The sequence below is a fragment of the Dendrobium catenatum genome, unplaced genomic scaffold (genome assembly GCF_001605985.2).
Source record: "Dendrobium catenatum unplaced genomic scaffold, ASM160598v2 fragScaff_scaffold_1617, whole genome shotgun sequence".
NCBI lineage: Eukaryota > Viridiplantae > Streptophyta > Magnoliopsida > Asparagales > Orchidaceae > Dendrobium > Dendrobium catenatum.
Window position 1 is genome coordinate 2655590 of NW_021320079.1, and position 15340 is coordinate 2670929.

Consider the following 15340-nt stretch of genomic DNA (forward strand, 5'->3'; position numbering starts at 1 on the left):
TGAATGAATCATCAGAAGGTTATTTAAAGGGTTAAAGATAAGATTTTGTCTCTTTATGCTATTAATTTTCTCTCCTTCAAGAACTTTAATAACTATTATTTTGTGGGTCATGTGTTAGGTCTCAATTTTGAGGTCTTACCTATTACTTTAAAGGATAACATTATTTTTAATAGCTCAAGCCTCCTATTAAATTTTTTTAATTAAATGTGTAAAGAATGGAAGGACACTCTTATTATCTTGATTTCTAAAGTCAAGAATCCTTTGGTTCCGGCCAATTTCAGAACTATTAGTCTTTGTCAAATGAATTATAAGATTATTGCCTCTATGCTTGTAAATAGATTGAAGAAAATTATTTTCAGATTGGTATCAGAAGAACAGATGGCATTTGTACCTGGAAGATCTATTTCTGAACATTATCTTTTGGATCAAGAAATGTTTCATAAGTTCAAGGTTTCCAAAAACAAAAAGGGTGCTATGGCTATTAAACTAGACATGGAGCAAGCCTATGATAGTATGGGGTAGGCTACTCTTCATCAAGTTCTCAAGTGGTATGGTTTTCCGTCTCACTTATCTAAATTGCTCTTGGAATGTGTTACTGAAGTGAGGTTTTCTATTCTCATTAATGGTAATATTTCCAATTGGATTAATGCTTATAGTGGGTTTCGTCAAGGGTGGCCACTCTCACCTTACCTTTTTATTTTATGCTCACAACTATTGACTAATGCAATCAATCAAAGAGGTCATTCTCTTGGTATTCAAATTTCATATGGAGGACCAAAGATTACACATCTTTTGTATGCAGACGATGCGTTAATCTTCTCCCATGCTTCTTCTTCTTTGGATAAATCAATGAAGATTATATTGGAGGATTTTTGCAAATGGACTGGTCAAAGAGTTAATTTCAGCAAATCTCAAGTTATGTTCGGTAAAATGGTGGGAAAAAATTTAAGAAGGAAGATTACTAAAGTGTTGGGCATTAAGATGGTGAAGGAGATGATGTATCTAGGAATGAAGATGTCTCTTAGAAGACCCAAGATAGCAGATTTTCAAGAGCTTATTAGCAATGCATGGATAGACTTAATGCTTGGAGTAAGAAGTCTCTTTCTTTGGGAGGTAAACTCATCCTTATTGATAGCTCTTTACTTTCCATGCTTAATTATTTGATTACAAATTCTTTAGTTCCCAAAAGAGTGCTTCTTGAGCTTGAAAAGTTATGTAGAAATTTTTTGTGGAATAAAAAAGATGGCTCTAAAGGAATGCATTATGTTGCATGGGAAGATATTTGTAAACCAAGGAGACTTGGTGGTTTGGGTTTGCACTCTCCTTTGCTTAGAATTGGAGCTCTTAGATCCAATTTAGCCTGGAATTTTCTTCAGAATCCCGATTCACTGTTGCATAGAACACTAAAACATAAATATGGGGTTGATATTATGCATGAAATTCACAAAAGCACTTGCTCAAGTGCTTGGCACATACTGTTGGATGGGGGAAAGATGTTGAGGAATGTGGTTAGATGGAGAATTGGTAAAGGTAATAGTATCAGTGTTTTATTTGATACTTGGTTATTTGACAAATGTTTAAATCTGTGGCCTACCTTTGTGGATTGTGATTACCTTGAAAATGTTAATATCAATGAGCTCCTTTAAGTAATGGGGAATGGAATTATGCAAAGCTACAAAGGGAATTCCATTAGGAATTGATTTCTCTGATCATTCAAATCAGTTTTGATCAGGAGAGGGAGGATAGCATTGAATTGATAAATTGGTGTTCTGGGAAGACGGTTTCAGCTCTTGCTTTTGTATCCATTACTTCCTACAGGCTGAATGAAGAGGAAAATGGATTCTCTAATTGGGTGATGAAGTTAAAACTGAACAAAAAAGTTGAAATTTTTTGGTGGAGGCTTGGCAAGAGAGCTATTCCAACTAATCTGTTTTTGAAGAACCGAAACTTATATGATTTTGTAAACTGTGCTAGGGGTTGTAAATCCATTGAATCTTATGAGCATATTATTGTTCATTGTAAATATATGGTTGAGGTGATTATGAAAATACGTGAATGGGGTATTCACATACCGATTTTTCACTCTTTGGACAACTGTTTACAGGGCTTGGAGGCAATCTCTATGCAGAATTCTGGTATTGTGAGATTATATTGCACGGTTATATATTTGTCCTGGAGAAATAGGAATGAAGTCAAACATCAGAAACCTGCTCTGTCGTGTTTTGTGGTAGCGTCCAATGCTCTTTATTTGGCTACTTCTAATTCTAATCCTTTTCTTGTAAGTTGGGGCACTAATCTCCTTAGGGAGTCCCATGATCCTTGGTGCCCTCCTCCAAAGGATTGGATTAAAATCAATGTGGATGCTTCTTTACTTACATCCAATCTAGCTGGGATTGGTGGCATTTTTAGGGACTTCAAGGGCAAATTTATCAGTGCTTTTGGGAAGAAGAAAATTCATTGGGATATAGCTCAACTTGAGCAAGATGCTGTGCTTGCGGTTAAAGAATTTCTTTGTGATTGGATGCTAGAATGCAAAGGAATCCTTGTTGAAAGTGATATGTAAATATTATCAAATTCATTCAAGACTCTTTGAAGAAGAAGAATAATTGGATCATGGATAGGTGGCCATACAAGGATCCGTGCTTGTTGAATGACTTCAATAAGGTAATTTTCCATTATGTTTCTAGGAATTGTAATAAGGTAGCTAATTGTTGTGCTACCTTGGCATTGGATAATAGATTTTATTTTGATAGGTTTTCTTTGGAAAGCATTCAGGCCTTGTTATGGAAACTTATCAAGGAGGAATGTGATCCTTTTATTACTTGTAATTAGTTTGCTTTTGATTCTTAATGCATTAATTTGCTTTCGTCAAAAAAAAAAAATTACGGTAAAGCTGAATGTTCTAACGCAAAGGAGCCTGAAGGTAATGGGATGTCCAATGTTTGGACTAAGAAACCCAATAGAAGTGTTGATAACCTGGGAATTGGGGATTTCTTAATGGAGGATGGTGAAACTATCAAATTATTTGAGGAAAATGTATTAGAAAGTACAAGGAAGCTTCAAAAGTCATTAGTGGTGAAAGTTTTTGGGGAAAATATTCCTTCATATGTTATAAATTCTGAACTGAAGAGGCAATGGATGCATTTAGGCAAATTAAATCTTACTTGGCTTGGTAAAGGTTGGATGCTTTGTGCCTTTGAAGATGAGTAAACAATGGAATTAGTTCTATCCAATGGACCATGATGTAAAGGGTCAAATTATTGGTTTGGAAAAGTGGTCTCCTTCATTCTCTCTAGATTCTTTAAAGGGTCAAATAGCTCCAATATGGATTAGAATGCCTGGTTTACCACTTCAATGCTGGGATGATATCAATATGTGTAGAATTGCTTCGAAAGTGTGAAAAGTTTATCTAATAGATAATAATATGTTCCAATGGGGGAGAAGGGAATTTATAAGGGTTTGTGTCCACATTCAACTGGATAACAAACTAACTCTAGGTGCTTGGGTGGAAGGAGGATCAGGTAGTTTTTTTTAAAAAATTTGAATATGAGAGGATTCCTAATCTTTGCATTAGTTGTCGAAGAATAGGTCATTCAAGTAATAAATTTCCTGAGATGGTGATGGATACAAACCGGGTAGTAACAAATTCTACTAATAATGGAGACAGGAAGTGCTTGCAAGGTGTTTCCAATCCTATAAATTCTAAAGAAAAGGATGTAGACAGCTTTAAAGAAACCAATTCTTCTTATGGATCGTGGATCCATGTTAGTTATGGGAGGAAGAAGATCTTCAATCAAAAGAATGTAAGATTTCAAAAAAGGAATCAATTTAATTGAATGAATGTCAGTTATGGCCAAAGAACTTAACTTTGGGGCCTATCAAGATTTTGTCTAGAAGTAGAAAGAAAGATGGAGATGGAAGTGAAAGGGTGGGGAAACTTTCCCTTATACATTGTCAATGACTTCTTTGATGTTTTGGAATTGTAGAGGAGCTCAGAAAAAACAAGCTTCTCTATATCTAAAAGAAGTAGTTAAAGACAATGAAGTTTTGTTGTGGGTTTACTTGAGAAGAAAATTTCCTCATTCAGTAGAATGGAAGTCAATAATTTGATTAGTGATACTTGATACTTCTTTCAAATTCCCTCAGAAGGTATGTCCGATGGAATTCTTATTCTATGGAAAAATAATATCACTTCATTTTCTATTGTTGATTTGTCTCCACAATTTGTTATTGGAAACATTTTGTTGGCCCATAAAGAGAGTTGGAGGATAGCCATAGTTTATGGCAGCAAGGATACGGTTCAAAGGAGATTCCTTTGGGAGAAATTTGAGGAATTTAATTCTATCAACTTCCCTATGGTAGTAGGTGGGGATTTCAATTGTTTGTTATCCAAGGATAATAAGAGGGGTGGTAGGAGAGTTTGGTTTAATCAAGCTTCAAAGGAGATATAATCTTTCTTTGTGAATAATGATTTTCATGAGATAAGATTTGTTGGTCCTAAATTTACATGGTGTATCAATAAGGTGGGAGGAGCCCGAATTATTGAAAGGCTAGATAGATGCTTGTTGAATATCAAAGCTCTTAATTCCTCCAATCAAATGGTGGTAAAGCATTTGTCTAGAGTGGCATCGGATCAGTATCCTATTCTCATGAAATTTTTGAATCAAAAGGCCAAATAGGATAAGATTACCAAGTTTGAAGAGGTATGGGCTTCTTACCTTGCTTTGGAAGTAATTGTTAAGTCTGTTTGGAGCATAAAAACTATAGGTGACAGTGCTAAAATTTTAAATAAAAATTTTAAGAGAACTTTAAGATCGTTGTTTTTCTAGAGTAGAGACAAACACAGGGATCTTAATTCTCTTAAGGAGGAATTGAAGAAGAGTATATGGGAACTTCAATTGAAAGAATCAATTGATGGTTGGCTTTCAGAAGTGGACTTGTGGAGTCTCAAATCAAGTGTGAATGAACTTAATTTAGTTATGGCTCGATTAAATATCTGGTGGAAGCAAAGATCAAAAGTTAAAAGGTTGGTTGAAGGAGACTCAAACTCCAAATTCTTTCACTCTTTTGCATCAGCTTGAAGGAAATTGAATTGGATTCACAAAAATAGGAATAGTGAAGGATTGGAAGTGGAACATCAAGACCAAATAGAGGAGGTTTTTTTTTTTGCTCTTTCATGGAAAAATGGAGAGACAGACAATGCAAGTTAGATGGATGGATGTCTATTTCTACTATTCTGAAGGACACATACAAGTTTAGTTTGAGTAAGAAACTGGAGATAAAAGAAGTGGAGGATGTGGTGTTCCAAACCAGTAGCAATGTGTCTCCAGGTAATGATGGAATACCTTATTTATTTGTTAAGAATTATTGGCATATTATCAAAGATGATCTTTGGAATGCCCAACATTTTTTTAAAAACGGGTGTGATAAATCATTAATGGAAAGAAACTCTAATTGTGCTGCTGATTCCTAAAGTAGATAATCCGACTACTCCAAATCAGTACAGGTCAATTAGTCTATGTAGGACTATATACAAATTAATAGCCAAGATTCTACTGAATAGAACGAAGCCTGTTATTCATAATTTGGTCTCAATTGAACAAGATCATTTTCTAAATGGTAGATCGCTTGAAGATCATGTTCTTGTTGCACAAGAAATTTTTCATATGTTTAGAGTTTCAAAAGCATCCAAAGGTATGGTCTCTTTAAAATTGACATGGAGCAAGCATATGAGAGCATGTGCTAGAGTACTCTATGGCAAAATTTGGAAATGTTTGGATTTCCCTAGTTGTTTGTGGATTGGATCATGGAATGTGTAGCTGATCCAAGATTTTCTTTGGTGATTAATGGAAGGCTTTCTAGATGGATTAGTTCAAAGAATGGATTTAGACACGGTTGTCCTCTATCACCTTATCTATTCATTCTTTGCTTTCAATTACTTTCTAATTTCCTAAATAAAAATGATTTGTCTTTGGGAATTCGGTTAACTCCAAATGGGCAAAGGATTTCGCATATTCTTTTTCAATATGACATATTATTTTTCTCTGAAGCCAAAATGAAAGTTCTTAAAGAAATTAAAAAAACTTATCTGATTTCTGTGACTAGACTGGTCAAAAAATAAATGCTTTAAAGTCGGCCATTCTCTTTGGGAAGTTTGTGAGGTGGAAGAAGAAAAAATCTATTGAGAGCTTCAAGGTAGTCAAACAGTTTAATTTTCTTGGTTTTAAGGTGGCGTTGAGAAGGATGGTGGCGGAAGACTTTCATTTCAATATTGAGAAAGCTTTGAGATTAGTTCACATTTGGGGAACTAAACTTATATCTCTAGCAGGGAAATTCAACCTTATAAAGACTTTTTTCATGTCAATTCTAATTTTATATTGCACTCTTGCTTTAGCTCCTAAAAGTGTATTGATATAGTTGGATAAAATCAGTAGGAAATTCATTTGGAACAAAAATGATGGTATATTTGGCTTTCATTATGTTAGTTGGAGTAATCTATGCAAACCATTAAGCTATGGAGGAAGAGGTCTTCGTTCTAGCTTGGATATGGTTTGGCCTTTAAGAGCCAAATTAACATGGAAAATTCTACAAGATAAAGATTTATTCTTATTCAAAATGCTGGGAGAAAAGTATGGTATTCAAAACGGAGGTGTGATGGGTTATAAAAGCAGCTCTTCTTCTAAGATCATTGATAGTGGTTTGAAGTCCATCAATCAAATCATCAGATGGAGGGTTGGAACAGGTAAAGACATTGATGTTTATAATGACATTTGGGTTTTGGACAAATGTCTAAATAAATGGACAACATTCATGAAGAATCCTGAACACAATGAACTGAAGTTGGATAAGCTTATTATTGAAGGGAAATGGAATGTAGAGGAACTTAATAAACTATTTGGAGAGGAGCTTATTAGTATTATCTGTAAGATCCCAATTCATGTGGATAAGGAGGAACATATAAGGGAACTTATTCAATTTAAGCTAGGTATATTCTTTACTGCTGCAGCTTATAATGCTTTGGTGATGGTGGAGTAGTCATGTGATCATTGGGAAATGATGAAAAAACTCAATTTGATCCCTCGAGTGGAAGTGTTTTGGTGGAGAATCTTTCATAATATGATACCTATATTTTATTTTCTCTATCAAAGAAGAATGAAGGATAATTTTTCTTGCCCAAGAGGATGCAATGAAAGGGAGGACTGGGATCATATTTCAACCACCTTTGTAAAATTGTGGGAGGTATTAAATCTGCTTAACTCTTGGTGATTTGGGTTTCCTGTTTTTCAAACATTTTATGAAGTCTTCGAATGGTTGGATAAAAATGTTAACAAACACATGTTCATTATCAATGTGTATTGCAATTCTGTATATCTAAATTGGCGTGCTAGAAACAAAAGTGTTCATGGAGGGAAAGCTGATAGTGTTGCAACTCGGGCTTCCGAGTTTATGATTTTGATGATAACAAATAATATTTATTAATCTTTTATTTCTCCTGGTATTTGCAGTGCATATTTCTTTCGATGTTGACTAATATTTCAGGTACATCATGCACCGTTCTTTGAAGATTCAAGGCTCAAGATTGTGTAGAATTTGTCGTATTAAATGAGTCTATAATTTTTATTTATTGAGTGAAGTCTTGTAATTACGTATGTTAGTTTGTTGATCATGCACACACATAGAGGGAGCAAAAAATGATTATAAATATTTTAACTTTTCTGTTCATCGTACTATACTAATTTATTTCGTACTGTACGATCTGGTGTAACAAAAATAAATTAAAATATTTTATTTTTCCTGGAAAAATTATTTTTGATTATAACTAATCGTACTGTACGATGTTTAAAATATTGAGATTATGCAATCAAAACATCTGAAATGTGTCATTTGGATCATACTGTACGAACTGGATCGTACTGTACTAACTGGATCGTACAGTACTAACAGGTCAATTTCTGCACATCGTACTGGACGAGCTTGCGATCGTATGGTACGATATTTGACGGTTGAATTGAGTATTTTTAGGGTTTTTTGAGCCCTCTATTTAAGCACTCTCATAAGACTTTGTAAGAGTCTTTTGGCAGCCATTGTGGCTTCGTTTTTCTAGAGAAAACTAGAAGAGAGGACTTGAAAGGGAGAGAGGAAAGGGTGGAGTTTGAGAGAGGGAGAAGAACCTTGGAGGGGGTTTCAAGGGAGTGTAAAGGAGATTTCACACGGTTGCTCCGGAGAGCTTGCACCTCAATACCATTGGATTCAAGGTTCGTCTTGAAGGAAGTTTTGGGAAGAAAAACATCTCGTTGGTGTCAAAGGACCCGGCTCTTCCGCCGCACCGGGGAAGGTGGAAGTGATTTTGTAAGGGCTTCTCCGCCTAGTTGTGGCAGCTAAAGGAGAATCACTAAAGGTTTAGTGTAATACTCGGAGGGTGCCTCCGGGGAGTGGACGTAGGTCATGGTTTGACCGAACCACTATAAATTGGTGTGTTCTTTCCATTATTTTTTCTGCACTTTATTTCCGCATTTATTTTTATTATGATTAATTGCGTGGATGAAATTGATTACATATCTTTTTATTGTGAATGAAATTCGCTTCCGCATAAAGTCATAAAAAGATATTTCTTTTATTAAAGAAGTTCTTAATCATCTAATTCACCCCCCTCTTGGCGCATCTAGTTAATTTCAGATAACGCTACATTGATGGCGTTAAACTCTGTAAGTTTTGCATCAGCTTTAAAAAATGGCAAATGCAAACTAGAAAATTGGGGTTCCAATCAGTCTTATAGACTCTGAGATCGTTGGTGCCCTCCTCCTCCCAGTTGGATAAAATTAAATGTGGATGCCTCTTTACTGAAATCTTACAAAGCAGGAGTTGGAGGAGTTATCTAAAATAGAAAAGGAAGATTTATTCTGACGTATGGTCATTCTTGTATTCATTGGGACATTTCACATCTTGAGCTCTTGGCTGTTCAGATTTTGAAAGATATAAAAAATGACTTTATGGAAGAGTATAAAGGCCTAATCATTGAAGGAGATAACTACAACATAATAAGCTTTCTGCAATAATTAGGAGGTCAATGGAAGGATGATCTTGCAATCTTACAAGATTTCAAATGTGTTACTTTTAGTTGGATTAATAGAGAATGTAATAAGTTAGAAAACTTATGTGATAACTATGTTGTTTTTAGCAATTTTAGTTTGTTTGATTTGTCTTCCAATAAGATTCCTCCTTCTTTTTATGCAAGTGTTAAAGGAGGAATCAGATTATGGTAGTAGTATGTAATAGTTTTCTTTATTATTAATGCAATCGATTTTCTTGTTTCAAAAAAAAAAAATGATGTAAATAAAAAGTCAAATACAATTATAAATATTTTAGATTCTTGTATAGCTAAATTGAGTTGTACAGTGCCAAGAGTTGTAAAAGATTTAAAGATGACTATTTATATATACATCTATTAGTTCCAAAATGAAATAATTCTTATTTCTTTGAAGATTATTATATTTTTAAATTCTATATAAAATTCAAAAACTAGCTGATTAAAGACTAAAATAAATAATAGTATTCAAATAGAAATTTATATAAGAATAAAAATCTTGGTTATTATTGGTGGAGCCAAGCCATCTTTACTTTACAAGAGACCCTGAGTTATAATGTAACATTTTTAAAAAATAAAATCTTTTATTTATACACTATTGTTCATGCATCATTTCATTAAGCAATCATGCATATATTATAGAGTCTTGATTATAATGTTTTTTTTACGTTATAATTCCTTGTTTGTTTGGATAAAGCCTATCTTATCCTCCATTGATATAATGATTAATTATACTTAGAATTGTTAGCTGGTAGCTCACTCTAGGTAAGGATAAGTCTAGATTATATACACCCCTTAGTCTCTGCACATTTCTTTCATGTTCTATTCTTCCAAAAATCTAAATCTTTATCAAAATTTATAATCTAAACCCTATGCATTGAAATATTGATTGTCCAAAATTTCCTTTAAATCTATGTGAATTTAAAAATTTTAATATTCACTTTAATCAATAGTATTCTCTTAGGAGATTTAATCTAACATAGGGCCTTTCACATATAGGAATTCTAGAACTAAAGATTAAAAAATACCTTACCTTATTTTTATTCTAAGATAGGTGAAAAACCTATGGATGCAGACCTAAGGTTTAAATATTGGTTTAGTTTCATAATCAAAGAGATATGTTTGCAAAATGGTTTTCTATAGCACATCATCTCATTGTTGGGTATTTGGTGATTAAGAAATAAAAAATTGACAAAATTTTACTAGATTAGATTTTGAGATGAAGGAATCTTAGCATGAAGTGTGAGCCTCAGGTTAAAGAGCTGCACGCTATAGAAATACTCTTAAAAATGTATATAGTTTGGTTGTCATTCTACTGAATGGATTAACTATAAAGATATTTAATAAAAAATCAAATAAATCTTCCACTCTACAAGAAGACATGCTCATATATCTTTTCTTTAAGATCAATCAGTAATATAAATAAATAAATTTTTAAAACATTACAAGTTAATTGAAAAAGAAGTCTAAGTCTGTGTCAATAGTTAAAATGGTAATCATACTATAAAAGCTCAAGTAGAAAATGTAGGTCATCTTTCTCAATAAAACTAGTATAATAAATCTCAAAATGAACAATTCAAGGCTTGTTCTAATCTTGCCCTTAAAAAGAATAGAGACACATCTGAATCACTTAAAAATAAGTAATATTTGCGTAAAATAGAATTCAAAGAAATTTAAAAAAATCTTTTGAAAAAATCTGAGTTCAAACTTCATGACCAGAAAAAGCCAGAAGTGATGGGAAAATTGGGTCATTTCAACTATTTCCCATATAATCAGATGTTATGTCATAAACTAAAAGATTGTATAACATTCAAGAAATGGCTTAAAAATAATATCATATCCAAGAAATTTTAATATCAAAAGAGTATTTAGCCGATTTAAGTCAGGGATCATCTAAATACATGATTGTTAAGCCTTATGTAGTCCCTTTAATCTCAACACAAGCTAATGGTTGGAATATTGCCTTATCTTAATCTCTAAAAAGATTTTAAATAAATTATATCATTCATCTACTCAGGTATCTTCGATTGTCTAGAATCCCATACAGGCTAATCTTGAAACTTCCGAGGAAGAGGTACATAATAAGATTCCCAACTAAAAAACTCGAAAGAAGCCAGTTTAATAGTCTTTAGCTATTCAGAAGGAGGAATGTATAAATAAAGTCAAAATGTAAACAATAAAGTTATAATTTCTACTAATGGAGGATCAAAATGTATTGTACCCCTTAATATATATAGTTTCTATTTTGTATCTTCAGGTGCTAAGAAAGTAATATAAATTTTTTTTGTGTATATTCTATCTATATCAGATGATAATCAGATAACCAATAGAATAAATAGTTTAACAAAAAATAACTCTAAAAAGTCTTAATTAAACTTAAATAAATTAACTTAATCTCATCAATGATTTTTATAGTGATTCTCCTATTCTTGACATTTGGTGTGATCCTATTAGTAAAGAGATTGAGATGTTTGATTTAAATGAATATTTTGTTGAATGCTTAAAGATAAGTTAGTATAAATAAGTAAATGTGTTAGTGACTTCTTCCTTGAAATAGGTAGTTCAAGTAAATCTCAGTAGTGGTAAAGTTGTACACCTATGAATTTATGCAGCTAATAAAGGAAAATAAATTGTCAATGACCTAGAAGCTAGCTTCAACATTACATGAATTAAATTAAGATGTATCTAACTCATACATTCTTAAAGTGGAATATAATGTTTTAGCTCATCTCAAAAAATATCCTAAAACACTACATATTTATGATGCTCTAGTCCTTTCTAAAGAAATGAGGGAGTTTTTGATCAAAACTTTACGAGACCCAAACATATGTATGGCTCAATTATAATTAATAAAGTTTGAAGATGTTATATATATAATTTAAAGAGGTTCTAGCAAAAACATTCTTAGATGAAATCTTACTATTGGGAACCGTCAAAGATAATCATGAATTATCTAGGTTTATTAGTTAATATAATGACTCTCAAAACTCTTGCCTATTTAATAGTATATACTTGCAAACTAAGTTCTGATAAAATAATGTTGAAATAATTTAATGAATGAGGCAAAAGGGCCTAGCAATAGGCTGCTATTAGATAAAGACGACCATAGAATTAATGCCATGTTTCATATAATAGAGTAATATACATAATTGAACATTATCATGGGTAAACCATTGCTTCATGAATATATAATGGTGCCTTGCTCCGTATATAAGTGTATTAAATAATCCCACGATAGTAATGAGAAATATATTAAGGGAGATTTGAAACATTTTTTAATTAGCGAAGTTCATATATATGAGGATGCAAACTATTATATGCCTAAAAAGTATATAATTATCAAAAAAAATAGTAAATCTGATGCAAATAAAGAAAAAGAAGTTGAAAAATAAAGATAAAATAATAAGGAAATGAAAAGGAAAAGCAATCTAACCTTAAACATAATGTTCATTCGTCAACTGCCCCTCCCACACAAAGAGGTGGTAGAATGGCTCAACAATATAGCGAGACAGGTTAAGGATGCCAAAATGAAAAAAAATAAAAATAAAGAAAAATAAAACATGTCAATGAAATTGCATGTAATACATATCAGTTTGTAGACTAGTTTGAAGAAAAAATCATATGTGTTTAAGAAAAATAAATAGGCTTAAATATGTTTGAATGTTACAAATAGTTGAAGTTTGAGTTTCTTTAGAAAAAGATAGTTATGAGGATATCATCCAAATTGCAGTGTGAAAGAAAATTTAGAAATGTCTTCCTTAGAAAACTTAAAAAATATATATATAATGTGACTAACTCCATTACCCCAAAATGATATGGCTAGGTTAGTAGTTAAAGTCTCTTCCATTTTGAATAAAAATATAAAACCAATACATCTATATCTTCTGCCAGTAAAAGTATAAATTCTAATAAAACCCTTGATGATCCTTTCGATGATGATGAATATTATTTAGTTATAACTAATAATCTAGAATATGATAGTCTCTTTTAAACTTATGTAAAATCATCTTTTAATAAAAATATATTTAGAGACTTAAAATGATCTGGTTGACTCTCAAACTAGCATTGCACCTTCTAAGTTTTAAGAGAAAATTAGATCAATAGTAAATGATCTTAAATAAATAAGTTTTGGTAGTAAAGAAGACCCTTATCTGATCTTTTTTAGATCATTATTAAAGGAGGAGAAGGTAAATAAAATTATTCACTCTTAAAGTTTAAAGATTATTTTGCCTAGAGTTACCGAGAAATACCTTTATTTTCTCAAGGCTGTATAGCTCATAAATTAGAATACAACCCAACGTGGTTCCCGTATAATTAGCACCCCATTGTATGAGACTTGAGATTAAATAACAAGTCATCACAAAAGTAAAGAAACTTTTAGAAGCTAGATTTATCAGGGAAGCAAAATATCAAACTTTGTTTGCCAGCATTATTTCAATAAGGAAGAAAACTAATAAAAAAATTTATTTGTATTAATTTCAAATATCTAAATAAATCCTAGCCAAAAGATGAGTTTTCACTTCATATATCAGAACTCATGGTAGATATTGCTTCATCACATGCAATATTCTGATTAATTAATAGTTCATCCTGGTATGATTAAAGAAATATGACTACTAAAGATGAAAAGTATATATATTTCAAAACACCAATAGGTGTTTACTATTATAAAGTAATAACTTTTGGACAAATAAGTGATAGAGTGACATAACAGTGGATAAAAAAGAGAATTTTCATAAACTTATGCACCATTAAGTAGAATGTACGTTATTTCAATGATTTAGTCTATAAATGTATCGAAAGAAAACATCATTTAAGTGATATAAGAATTAATTTTAAAATATTATGCCATCATAATCTATAAATTAATCCTCTAAAGTGCATCTTTGGCATTAATTCAGGGAAGTTTCTAGCTTTCTTGGTTTAAAACTGTTGAAAAGAAATAGATCATTCTAGAATTAAAGAAATCTTGGAAACACTACCTCCTCAAATTCTCACTCAATTGAAATCTCTTCAACGTCAGTTAGAAAATCTAAGAAGGCATATTTCAAATTTATTAGGCATATATAAACCATTTGTAGCTCTATGCAAGAAAGAAGTTTGTTTCCAATGGGATGAAGGTTTTCAAAAAGCTTTTGTCAGTAGTAAAGAATTGTTGATGAAACATCCAATGTTTGTTACTCCTATCCTTAGGAATCTATTAATCTTATTTATAGTTCCTTTAAGAAAATATTTTGCTACCTTTTTAGCTCAAGTTAAAGAAGAAGGAAAAGAGATTCTTCTCTATTTTATGAGTAGAAGGTTATTAAATAAACTATCCTCGTATCGAGAAGAATTGTCTAGCCTTTATTTTTGTTATTCAGAAGTTAAGGCACAACATGCTTTCTCATAAAGTAAACATAATATCAAGAGTAAATCCACTACACTATTTGATGACTCGACCAACATTATCTGGAAGATTAGCTTGGTTATCAATTATTATATTGTACTTTGATATAACATTCAATCCTCTATATGTTGTAAAGGGACATATTTTGGTAGATTTCCTACAGCACATCGAATTCATGATATTATTCTAGTAAATGATAAAATATCAGATGAATAGATTCTGAATTTAAAAATTAATGTAAAACATAATTGGAAATTTTATTTTTAGGGTGACGCATCGAGCCAAAAAATTAAAGGCTCATAAGATATGTCACCAGGGAAGATAAGAATGTGCATTATATTCATCACCCTATATAGAGGGTTGATGCATTACTCTTATCATTTATCAAAGCTATGAATGAAAAATGAAGATGAGTATGAGGCACTAACAATCGGCTTAGAGTTTACTATTTTAAATTAAATTAAAGAAGTAAAGTTAGATGGAGATTCTAGGCTTCTTACCAACAAAATTTGTCATAAATATAAATTCTTAAAACCAAACTTGATTCCATATATCCAGTATATATTGAAGTTATTAGAGCATATTATGAACATGACTTTGTATAGAACACCACATCTAGAAAATTTCGTAGTGGATGTCTTAGCAATGCTTGCTAGAGAATTAGCTTATCCAAAAAAAGACTAGATTCTTGTAGAAGTACAGGATCATAAGGTCTTACCACCAATTAATAAGAAATACATCAATAGGATATCCGTAAATGAGATGAAAATTATATTTGCTATAAATCCCAAAGTGGTTGATTAGGGAATACCCCTCATTAAATACTTGCAAGAAAACAAGCTCCCATGAGATAAATCAATTATAGA

The 15340-nt window shown here is 31.8% G+C and overlaps 1 protein-coding gene across 1 annotated transcript; it reads left to right on the plus strand.

Annotated features, from left to right (window-relative positions):
* The first annotated feature begins 378 nt into the window (after positions 1 to 378).
* LOC110112748 lies at positions 379 to 2563 on the plus strand. Its single transcript, XM_020845089.1, has 2 exons — positions 379 to 518; positions 1723 to 2563. The coding sequence occupies exons 1-2, from the start codon at positions 379 to 381 to the stop codon at positions 2561 to 2563; spliced, it is 981 nt and encodes a 326-aa protein (XP_020700748.1).
* The last annotated feature ends 12777 nt before the right edge of the window (positions 2564 to 15340 follow it).

Bases quoted from the DNA above. Each gene is read 5' to 3' on its own strand.
- LOC110112748 (XM_020845089.1), top strand. From the start codon at position 379: ATGGCATTTGTACCTGGAAGATCTATTTCTGAACATTATCTTTTGGAT. The intron at 519-1,722 runs GTAGGCTACTCT...CATTCAAATCAG, and splicing joins CAAGCCTATGATAGTATGGG to TTTTGATCAGGAGAGGGAGG.